Source organism: Pan troglodytes, chromosome 9, assembly GCF_028858775.2.
Source record: "Pan troglodytes isolate AG18354 chromosome 9, NHGRI_mPanTro3-v2.0_pri, whole genome shotgun sequence".
Classification (NCBI taxonomy): domain Eukaryota; kingdom Metazoa; phylum Chordata; class Mammalia; order Primates; family Hominidae; genus Pan; species Pan troglodytes.
The window spans coordinates 35,455,652-35,468,457 of NC_072407.2; the positions used below are offsets into that span (position 1 = coordinate 35,455,652).

Consider the following 12,806-nt stretch of genomic DNA (forward strand, 5'->3'; position numbering starts at 1 on the left):
TTATGACACCAAAAATAACATAATTGAAATGTTACTTACATAACTATGGCTTTTAAAGAAATCTGATGGACTAGTGGTGAGGATTTTGTCTCCTTCCAAACCAATTACTCTTTTACAAATATTTGATTTTGGATCACTTGGGCTTTTTGCAATCACAATGTCACCTCTGAGGGGGAAAAGTCAAAGAAATGTCTGTATTATTTATTAAGCAAAAACACATGCATGGCACTGCTTTAATACTTTTATAAGACAACTTAAACAAAGCCATAACCTTTATCCTCTCATATACTGACTCTTCCACACATTTACTGGCTTTGAGAACCTTTGTGACTGAATACTTTGGGTGAGAATCCAACAATAAGAGTGATAAAAAGGCTATCTAAAATTTCTGATAATTTCAGAAGATTCTAAACTTTCAGATAATTCTACAAGAATTATCTTTTGCATTGTATCCAGTATGCTTTACTCCTGTGTCCAAATTCTTAGAACCAAAATTGTGGAAAAACAATTCTACATAGGCCGGGTACAGTGGCTCACAACTATAATCTCAGCACTTTGGGAGGCTACGGCAAGAGGATTGCTTGAAGCCAGGAGTTCATGGTTGCAGTGAGCTAAGATCGTGCCACCATGGGCAACAGACTGAGACCATGTCTCCAAAAAAAAAAAAAACCACACACACAAAACAAACAAACCAAGAAAAACCCCAAACGAACCAAAAAAAGAAAAAGAAAAAAAAACGCTCCACGCAATTCTATATAAATACTAACAAATTAAGTAAATAAATATTGCGGTCCAGCCAGTAGCACTGATTGACTCTAGAGCACACTAAAAAGGTAAAAACATCATCCATGTTTCCCTAGAACTCAAATAATTGAGGAATGATAGCATGTAAGTCCTATAACCCATATCAAAAGAACTTATATTTGAGAAAAAAAATCAAAAGATACAACAAAATAAAATGCTAAAAGCTGCCTAAATATACACTCTGAAAAATAAAATGAGATATCAAACATATAAAACCAATAAGGGTCTGATTACATACAGAAGACATGATTTATGGAAGAACTGACAATCTATCTGGTAATAAAACATAAGAAAGATCCTAAAAAGTGAAAAGGAAGAAAGATAGAACGTAGGACTAATGACCACAGTCAACAGAACACAATACTCTTTCTGCATAAAACGAGCAATATGTGAATTCTGTTGACTAACACACGTTTAAAAGGATTTAACATATTTGCTTATTAATTGTACCTAGTTCCAGAACTAGTTTAATGAAGCATATGTCAAAATAATATTAAAAGTCATAAGAATAAAAGGAAAATTATGAAGAAATCAGAAACCTAATAACTGCTCTATAGAAGCATTAAAATGGGTTCTAAACTCTTTGGGAGCCAAGTCAGAAGAAATTAAGACCAGTTACATGGAAATCATTAATTAATAAAATAACATTTAGCTTGGGAGGTAAGACAAAATTTTCCCTAACAACTAAATCAAAGAGAAATTCACAAGAAACTTTCTTATATAAGAGAATAAAAGATACCATCTTTATCAGAAATTTTACACAGAGTGCAGAAATAGTATTTACAATGATGATCTCTTGAGGCTATTCTTGGTAAGAGTTGAAAGGTAGCAAATCGTTACATTCTATAATTTGGAGGCAACACAGTGTTGCCTTCTTTTGAAAACAGAATAAAGGTATTTTCTTTCTTACCAACTAGAACCATGTCAGTGGATCTGTTCAGATGAACAAATTTGCAAAGATTGTAACACGCCATCAAAGTTGATTTTGGGTAGCTTTGGAGGAAGAGACGTTTTTCCATGGGTGTTTAATGAAGCTTAAGTTCTTTGATCAAATAATCAATATGACCCTTAAAACAAACTTTGCACTCGAATGGCAACATAGAAATCATAATTCAGTCGTGCTGTTTTGTAGAAAGTATTATTAAATAAACTTTATTTCTGGTAGTCTAACTAGATATATGCATAGCATTTAGATCAAAATACATATCCGCTGGATTCTTAACTCCTTCAAATAGTTTTAAAAGGAAGCTTATTAAAAATTTTCTCATTTATATTTATAAACATCCTTATTATTCTACTACACAGTAAGCTTTTGAAAACTAGTGTCAATTATCTCATTAATCTTAACATTTTCTATAATGTATGGTACATCTTATAAATTAGGTGCTCACTACTATTTGTTGAAAGAATAAGCAATAGTAAAAATCTGACTATCTCAAGGTTGAGTGTTCTGTGCAGTTGACTGAAGAGACATCCATGTGCTTTAGATACTAGATATGCGAACTTTTATTCTTGCCTAAATGGAAGGTTATTTTACATTTAGAAACAGGCAGCCAACAACAGGACACCTTGCCAGGGGTCAAAGATTCCCCTGAAATCTTGAGTTCTGTGCTGTGGGTAAAAGAAAGAGAATACTCAGGACAGTAATATTTCTTAAGTAAAAGTTACCAGCTGGCTATCTTGGCTCTAAAAGTTACTTTGGTATATCTCATAAATGCCAGATTTTGAGCTGTCCTGTAACCTGGATGAATAGGGTACAAAATAAGATCCTCAAAGAATCTGAATTCATTTACTGAATGTAGTTATTTGTTTCACTTATCTGAATGCAACGAGTAATTTTTTAAAAAATATCAAGCTGTGTATTCAAAAACTATTCAGCCAACAAGTTCATCTCCTCATTCAGGATGCCCAAGGATTATTGTGAATAAAATTATGTCACTGGCATGGAACACAGATGCTTGGTTTCATGCTACAGTGGGGCTAGGTCTCCAGTTAATTCAAAGGCTATATAAGGATAATTTGATATAAGTTAAAAAGAAAAGGGAGCAACAACACAATCTATTATATAAGTTTTATTTTATAATTCCTGTATCTACAATTAAGTATATAGAAGTTGTTATGGGTAAAAGATTTGAAGAAGAATTACCTAGGGAGCATGCCAAACCATACAGGTTGACCAAGAGAGTTTCTATCTGCAGAATCTAAGGCTGATGAAAGATCAGTAAATGTGAAGAAATGTATCCTTAACAATTTTCAATAATGTGAAATAGGTTATAGCAAAGGTGAATAGTGAAAGAGAAGTGCCTAAACCTACTTAATATGCCATAAACTAAACACTAGCTCAAGGGAATCAAATCTGTAGTTTACTGAAATGAAAGCAGGCATAGATTTTTTTCAGAATTATAAAAAACAAATGGACTCAAAATTTTAGGGTATCAGAGAGGTGCTCTTTAGAAAATATATTAAATTATTAATACTTGACATTCATTTGGAATAAATCATTCTCATAGAGTTAATTGGAATAAAGGGTATCACAAGGATTGGAACCACCACTTGAAATAGGATTTTTTATTATTATTAATTTTTTGTGAGATGGAGTCTTGCTCTGTCACCCAGGCTGGAGTGCAGTGGAATGATCTCAGCTCACTGCAACCTCCATCTCCCAGGTTCAAGCAATTCTCCTGCCTCAGCCTGCTGTGAAATAGGACTTTAAAAGGTTTAGTGACACACAATATTTGCCCAGGAGTTATTCAACTTAATATAATTAATCAGGAGACTCATAATATATACAATTCCTGGTTCTCAGCCATATACAATGATGTAATCTAAAAATCATCAAATGGGCTGGGCACGGTGGCTCACACCTCTAATCCCAACACTTTGGGAGGCTGAGGTGAGCGGATTGCTTGAGCTCAGGAGTTTGAGACCAGCCTGGGCAACATGGCAAAACCCAGTCTCTACAAAAACTACAAAAATTATCTGGGCGCGGCGAGTATACACCTGTAGTCACAGCTACTTGGGAGACTAAGGGGAAGGATCACTGGAGCCCAGGAGGTTGAGGCTGCAGGGAGCTGAGATCGTGTCACTGCACTCCAGCCTGGGAGCCAGAGAAAGACCTCATCCAAAAAATGTATATCAGAAAATTTAAAAAAATAAAAACCATCAAATGGTCATCATAGACTATATATAAAGTAAGATAGCAATCAATAGAACTACAGGATTATTTTTAAAATTAAAGAACAAAAACATTGATTTGGATCTGTAATGTAATCCCTAAGTTCCTAGTTCTTAACTCAAAATATTCTAAAGCCCAATTAAAAAAGTTAAGCTTACATGTATATTGTAAGGGACTGCTAATTATTTTTCAAAATGATGCAAGAGATACAATGACCCAAGACACTGCATATGTTTGAGAAACTATTAAAATTTCTCAAACTGAAAGAAAATATTTGACTCAAAATTTTATCTAGCTGGTTATTAATATGTTTATTTATGAAAGAGGTTTTAAAGATAAAGTTAAGGAACTGCAGAAAAGCCACAATGTGTGTGTGTATTTTCACTGTAAATTTAATATATCCATGACAGAAATTTACCTTTGGATACCATAAAAATGTCGACTAAGATTTTCTGCAAAGACAATATCTGAATTTTGAATTGTAGGCTCCATTGATGGTCCAGAACACTGAAAAGAGAGGTAATTTGTAATCTAAATTCAAAATCTCTTTTAAATTTAACATAAATCTTTTAAGCAAGCTTAAAAGAAAGAAAATCAAGCAAATGTTCCTAAAGCTTGGGGGATGATTCATGAAAATTTGGCAGTTCTCAAATAAGTTCAACTCTAGAGTAGCCGCTAAGTCTGGAAATATAGACAAATACATTATAAATGGATTATTGCTGTCACATTATAATGCCTGAATAAAACAACATTACCTATGTTTCCAAATTTAGGCCACCCTATAGAATCTCAGTTCTATGAAGGCAGAGATCTCTCTCATGTTCCTAGCTATATAACCAAAGCCAAGAACAATGTTTGGTACAAAATTGATAAACCATACATATTGGTTGAATGAATGGGAGAATAATACATTTTCTTATTACTATCAGATATAATTCAGTGAACATGATGATGATTTACTAAATGGTATTATATTATTCTCAGTGAGCTTATGCCCATCTTCCTCTTCCAAGAGAATAGCTTACTCATTTCATGGGGCTGCAACTTAAATGTTCTACTGAAAAATACTAGCATGATGAGATGGACTTTAAAGATTTTCAAGGCCAGGCATGGTGGCTCACACCTGTAATCCCAAAACTTTGGAAGAATGACTTGAGGCCAGGAGTTCAAGACCAAACCTGGCAACCTAAATAGACCCCATCTTTACAATGAAGCAATTAAAGATTTTCCTATTTGTATGTCTCAAAACAATAATCTTGATATATACAGGTTGAGTGTCCCTAATAAAAAATCTGAAATCTTAAATGCTCTAAAATCTGAAATGTTCTGAGTGTCTACATGACACCACAAATGGTAAATTCCATACCTGACCCCATGTGATGCATCACAGCCAACATGCAGTCAAAATTTTTGTTTCATGCACAAAATTCTTTAAAATAGTGTATAACATTACCTTCAGGCTATGCATATAAGGTACATATGAAATATACATGAATTTTGCATTCAGACTTGGGTCCCATCCCCAAAATATCTCATTATGTATATGCAAATATTCCAAAATCCAAAAAAATCTAAAATCCATAACACTTCTGGTCCCAAGCATTTCAGATAAGGGATACTTAAACTCTACCTCAGAATCAGAACAAACTATCATCGCCACTTTAAAAATCTAAATCCAACAGCCTCTATTTACTCTATTTGTAAATAAAACTTTTTACTCAAAAGTTCCTACTCAGGCAGAAATAAGAGGAAATACAATTACAGTTTGTTTGCTACCTTTGGAAGTACCAATCTAACTTACAAAAAAATCAAGAAGGCAAGTTTCAGCCAGGTACAGTTGCTCATACCTATAATCCCAGAACTTTGGGATGCCAAGGTAGGCAGATCACCTGAGGCCAGGAGTTCGTGCACAGCCTGGCCAACATGGTGAAACGCCATCTCTACTAAAAATACAAAAATTAGCCAGGCATGGTGATGTGTGCCTGTAGTCCTAGCTACTTGGGAGGCTGATGCATGAGAATTGTTTTGAGCCCAGCAGGCAGAGGCTGCAGTGAACTGAGATCACTTGATTGCACTCCAGCCCAGGCAACAGAGCAAGACCCTGTCTCCAAAAAAAAAAAAAAAAGAAGGGAAATTTCAGTTAAATATATATATTTCCATTACTCCACCTTAACTGGAGGTTATGTGACTGTCAATCTGATAAAGTAAACCTAATTAAAAAAAAAAAACAGTAATAACAACAATAAAAAAACTTGACTGGCTGGTCAATCAATTTATTCTTTCATTTACATGACAAAAGGCTTGAATCAACAGCCACAGTTTGTAGTTTCCCAATACAATATTAAGAAAAAGTATTAGTTGGGGATAGGGAACAACTTTAACATTTTAATATAGACATTAGGCAGAATAATGTGTCTTAATTACAGATGATTAATTTGTTTTAATTACAGTTATTGTGGTTATGAGCTGGAATTTTGAAAACTGGACAAATATGTGTTGAAATTTCAAGTTACTTACTAACTGTGGGACCTGGAACAAGTAAATTACTTAAGCTTTCTCAGTTCATTTCCTCATGTGTATAATGGATTACTAATAAGTATCTCAAAGAAGTGTAAAAGATTAAATGAGTTAGTAAGTGTAAAACATCAAACATATCCTGAAACACAGTAAATAGGATTCAATAAATGGTAATGACTATTATTGTTATACTATTCAAAAGGACCCTTTGTGCCCATTAGAAACAGAATACAGAAAATATTTAAGTAATGGTCCTTATACCTTCTATCAGTGCCAATTCAAACACACTCTCTTATTATTCCAATATTTAGAAAGATTTTATGTTTTAACTTTCACAGTTTAGTCATTAAATAACTTCAACTAGGTTTTCAAAAGGAAAAACACATTTTCCTTCCATTTGAAAGAAAGTATATATTTAAGATGAATATTCTTGAACATAAAAACTTACCATGACAACACCACCAACGTATTCAAAAGCACAATGAGCTATACAGCCATATTGAATAGTATAGCCAACAAGTCGAAAGGTTTTCCCCAGAACACCACGAAGCATAGTTCTATGTAGACTCTGCCACCATTGGCCTGATGGTAAATTTCAAAAAGTTTCATGATCAATACTATTTAAAAACACTTAAGAAATAACTATTGTAAAATATTTTACAATCACCCAAAATGTACTAAGTGCCTAATACAATTTGGTGCAGGAAACCAAGAGTTTGTTATCAGTTCTACTAATGATATTTTAAATGGCAAATTGTAGCCACTAAATATTTTGATTTACCAAAGTTTATATTCAAATGCCACTGGGTCTACATATGAATTATATAATTAGTAGATTATAAACTAGTCTGTCCCCTTCCATGTCTTGGTTATTTCTTCTATTAAGGCAGATGCTTAAAAAAGATAGTAACTCTTTCAAAGGACCAATAAAAGTTCCTTGCTATATATTACTTCTTGCCATGTAATAGGAAATAATGGAGAAATCACTAGAATAGGAATATGGAGATTCAAGTTTCACATTGGTTATTTTACTAACTTGTATAATCTTCAACAATTACTTAACCCTTCTGGGGCCTAATAGAAATACTCTCATAGAATGATTCTTAGAATCAAATTCAGCAATGTATGTCAAAGTACTTTATAAAAAGATACACTCATTTGTGAGCTATTAACTACTGATGTAACAAAAGGAACACATAAATACTATGAAACAACAGCATAAAGAACCATTTAAAGACTTTTTAAAGCTATATAAAATTTTAAAATATTGTTCATCTAAAATATTTCTAATATCTGTCCTTTCCTATTTAACTGTTACAACTATGTATCATGCATTTCTTAACTAATAGCCTAACTCTTAGGCCTAGGCTACAATATACTGTTCTCAGATTAAATTTATTAAAATATATCGATAATAATATGTAACATCTGCTTAACATGTCAAGATTTACATATACTACCTCTGTAAGATAGATATTATTACCATCCTCAATTTATAGACAAGAAAAAAAAAAGGCTAAGAGTAGTAAAGTAACTTGCTTATTATCATCACAAAGTTGGCAAAGGATGAAGCCAGTAATAAAAGGTCTCCCAAAAAGAAAAGCCCAGCATCAGATGGTTTTACCTCTGAATTCTACCAAACATATAAAAAAGAACCAACACCAATTCTTCTCAAACTATTCCAAAAAACTGGAAATTGAGGGAATTCTTCCTAATTCATTCTACCAGGTCAGCATTGCCCTAATGCCCAAACCAGATGCAGAAAAAGAGAAACTATAGGCCAAAATCCCCAATGAGCTCAGATGCAACAATCCTTAACAAAATACTAGCAAACCAAACCCAACAACGCATTAAAGAGATAATACACCACGATCAGATGGGATTTATCCCAGGGATGCAAGGATGGTTCAACACATGCCAATCAAACAGTGTGATATATAGCACATCAGCAGAATGAAGAACAAAAACCATACAATGATCTCAATAGATGCAGAAAAAGCATTTGATAAATTTCAACATCACTTCATGATACAAACTCTCAAGAAATTAGGCAAAGAAGGAACATACATCAAAACAATAAAAGGCAATATATGACAAACCCACAGCTAATATCATACTTAATAGGGGAAAAGCTGAAAGCCTGTCCTCTAAGATCTGGAACAAGACACAGATGCCCACCTTCACCACTCTTATTCAACATAGTAACGGAAGTCACAGCCATAGCAATTAGGCAAAATAAAGAAATAAAGGGCATCCAAATTGAAAAAGAGGAAGTAACTATCCTGGTTATAGATGACATGATCTTATATATAGAAAAACCTAAAGACTTCACCAAAAATACTTTTAGAACTGATAAATGAATTCAATATAGTTGCAGGATACAAAGTCAACATACAAAAATTAGTAGCATTTTATTCACCAGGAATGATCTAGCTGAGTAAGAAATCAATGGGATCAATAAAGCAACCCCACCTAAAATGGCTATAAAACATTAAAAATATAACTAGGAATAATTTTACCCAAGGAGGTGAAAGACCTCTACAATGAAAACTACAAAAACACTGAAAGAATTGAAGAGGACATAAAAAATAAAAATGGAAAGACAGCCCATACTCATGGATTGGAAGAATTAATATTGTTCAAATGACCACACTACCCAATTTGATCTAAAGATTCAATGCAATCTCTATCAATATACCAAAGTCATTTTTCACAGAATTAGAAAACAATCCTAAAATTCATACAGAACCACAAGACCCCAAATAACCAAAGCAATATTGAGCAAAATGAATAAAGCTGATGGTATTACACTACCTGACTTTAAAATACACTACAAAGCTATAGTAACCAAAACAGCATGGTATTAGTATAAAAACACATAGACCAATGGGACACAATAGAGAACCCAGAAATAAATCCATGTATTTACAGCCAACTGATTTTTGACACAGTACCAGGAACATACACTGGAGAAAGAACATCTCTTCAATAAATAGTGCTGGAAAATTTGGATATCCACATGTAGAAGGACAAAACTAGTCCCCATATCTCTAACCATATATAAAAATCAACTTAAAATAAATTACAGACTTATAAATAAGATCAAACTATAATACTATAGGGGAAACACTTCAAGACATTGGTCTAGGCAAAGATTTTATGGCTAAGAAATCAAAAGAACAGGCAAGAAAAAACAAAAATAGACAAATGGGATTTAAACTAAAAAGCTTCTGCACAGCAATGAAAATAAAGTAAAAAGACAACATGTTGAATGGGAGAAAATATTTGCAAACTATGCATCTGACATGGACTAATATCTAGAATATACAAGGAACCCAACAGCAAAAAAACAAATAACCCAATTAAAAAGTGGGCAAATGATCTGAATAGACATTTTTCGAAAGAAAACATAGAAATGGCCAACAAATATATTTAAAAATGCTCAACATCACTAATCTTCAGGGAAATGCAAGTCAAAACTATAATCAGGCATCATCTTACCACAGTTAGATTGATTATTATCAAAAAAGACAAAGAAAGTGCTGGCAAGGATGTGGAGAAAGGAAAATTCATATACCCTGTTAGTGGGAATGTAAATTAGTACAGTCATGGAAAACAGTGTGGTGGTTTCTTTAAAAACTCTAAAGAGAATCAAAAAATAATTCTCTCAATTCTGCTACTGGGTATTAATCCGAAAGAAAGGAAATCAGTATATTAAAGGGACACCTGCATCCTCATGTTTATTGCAGCGTAGCTACTATTCACAATAGCTAAGACACAGAATCAACCGAAATATCCATCAACAGATGAATGGATAAAGAAAACATGCTATACATACACAATGGAATACTATTCAGCCACAAGGAGAATGAAATCCTGTTACTCAAGGCAACATGAATGACCCTGGGGCACATTATGTTAAGAGAAATAAATCTGGCACAGGAAGAAAAATACCTTATGTTTTCACTCATCTGTGGGAGCTTAAAAAAATATTGAGCCTATGGAAGTATAGTGTAGAATTATAGGTATCAGAGGCTGGGAAGGGGAGGTAGGAGGGGAGAATGAGGAGAAGTTGGTTAATGGACACAAAATTACAGCTAGATAGGAGGAATGAGTTACTGCCTTCTGCAGCACTGTTGGATGACTACGGTTAACTATAATTTATTGTATATTTTCAGAAAGGTACAAGAAGATCTTTAATGTTCACAACATAAAGAAATGATGTGTTTGAGGTGATGACTATGCTAATTACCCTGATTTGATCATTATATACCATATACATGTAACAAAATATCACTGTATCCCATTAATACATACAATTATTACATACCAACTAAATATAAAAGGAAAAACATTGAAAGTGAATCTAGAATGTATCTTAGTAGTTGTTGGTTGTAGTATTTTATGTATATTTCAGATAGTAAAAGTGAGCAAATATTTAAGTCATTTCTCACTGTGAGAAAAAGAAGTAACAAATATGGAAAGGGATCTTAAGGATGAATTTGAGTTATCAAAACAAATTTACTTAAATAAGCATGTATATATTTGTCTGTTTGCCTATAAAAAAATGTCATCCTAGCTCTGTCCACTGCGAAAAGGCCATTGTAAGAAGCAATGACACTATAGTAATTATGAGCACACTTAGTGCCCACATTTTTGGTTTCTAAGTATCATTCTCCACCAGTGCAGAATAGTCAGTGCTCAAAGACTGGTGCAAACAAAGGAACCACTCTGAGGGGTCATCCAATGGCCAAATGTGGGACAATATAAGCCTAAAAATAATAACAGTAATTGATAATACATTAAATTTGAGACAACATAAGCCTAAAAATAGTAACAGTAATTGATAACACATTAAATTAAAAATGAAATTTTTAAAAAGATGCATGTGTTGGGAATAGGGAAAGTTCTTCATCGAAACATGACAGCTAATAAATGTAGAAGGAATGGTAAAATTATCACCAGTGTAATAATTGACTCAGACAAGGGCCACTGATACATGCTAAAATATACTGGGTGAAACATTGTTGGTCAAAAAGATATTTGAAAAGTATCAAAGTAGATAATTTTTTTTTTTTTTTTTTACAAAGGGAACAAGGTATCTTTCCAATGGGAAGATCTGGTAAATACTAACTTAACACAATGACCAAATTTAGCAGCATACTGATATCATGTAGCCTCTTACCAATGGAATGACAAGTACATCATCATCTGTGTACCATTCCTGCCAAAAATGTGTAACCTAAATCTGATCATGAACAATCAAAACACATCCATATTGCAGACATTCAACAAGACAACCAGCTTGAACACTTAAAAAGTATAAATTTAATGAAAGGAAAAATTATACTAAAAGTACTATTTTCAATTACAAGAAAATAGAAGGACATGACAACCAAACACAATATGAAATCTTGAATTGGATCCTGGAGCAAAAGGAAAAAGAAAGCTATAAAAGACATGGGGACAACTGGGTAAATCTGAATATTGTACATAAAAATATATCACTGTTTCAGTGTTAAATTTCTTAACAATATGCTACATAGGAGAATGACCTTGTTCATAGGAGATAAACAAGGAATTATTTTGAGAAAAATGCTATGACTGCAACTTCCTTTCATATGGTTCACTTCTACTGCTAATAATCATGGATACAGAGAGATGAAGACAAATTGATACACACACATATATACACACATACGGATATATTACATATGGAGGAAGACAGAACGCTAATGTGGCAAATGTTCATTGTTAAATCCAAGTGAAGTGTATACAAATGTGCATTGCACTATTTTTTTCAGCTTTTTTTGTAGAATAAAACTTCTAAAAAACAAACACTTGGGGAAAAAAGGGTGACTTCATTCATTCAACAAATATTTATTGAGCTACTACTACGTACCAGATACTGTGTTCAGCCCTGGGAATACAATAGTGAACATGATGCCTTCTCTCATACAGCTTATAGTATAGTGGGGCAGATATCATAGATACACAAAGTAAACAAATAAATACATAAATAAATTAAGTAATTTCTGTAAAGAAAAATATAGTAAAGTGATAGAGAATAATGGGTGAGGCATACTTTCTTTAAGATGAATCAGAAAAGATTCCTCTGATGAAAATGCCATTAAAGATAATGCTGCATTTAACTTTCTGAAGAACGCCCAAACTGTTTTCCAAAGCAGTTGCACCACTGTATATTTTTACTAGTAATGCATAAGGTTTCCAATTTCTCCATATCCTTGCCAACATTTGTTACCATCCATGTTTTGATTGTAGCCATCCCAGTGTGTATGAATCTCACTGT

At 33.1% G+C, this 12,806-nt stretch overlaps 1 protein-coding gene across 8 annotated transcripts in view; it reads right to left on the reverse strand.

Moving 5' to 3' along the window:
- The window catches only part of IMMP1L (inner mitochondrial membrane peptidase subunit 1), a 77,291-nt gene that overhangs the window by 23,854 nt on the left and 40,631 nt on the right, over positions 1–12,806 (reverse strand). For all 8 annotated transcript variants that reach the window (XM_063783973.1, XM_016920631.4, XM_521877.7 and 5 more), the window contains 3 exons: positions 6,945–7,078; positions 4,398–4,486; positions 40–166 (listed from right to left, as the gene is read on the reverse strand). In XM_063783973.1, coding sequence (XP_063640043.1) covers positions 40–166; positions 4,398–4,486; positions 6,945–7,049 — 321 coding nt within the window. In that variant the 5' untranslated portion in view covers positions 7,050–7,078. The remainder of the gene's footprint in view (positions 1–39; positions 167–4,397; positions 4,487–6,944; positions 7,079–12,806) is intronic.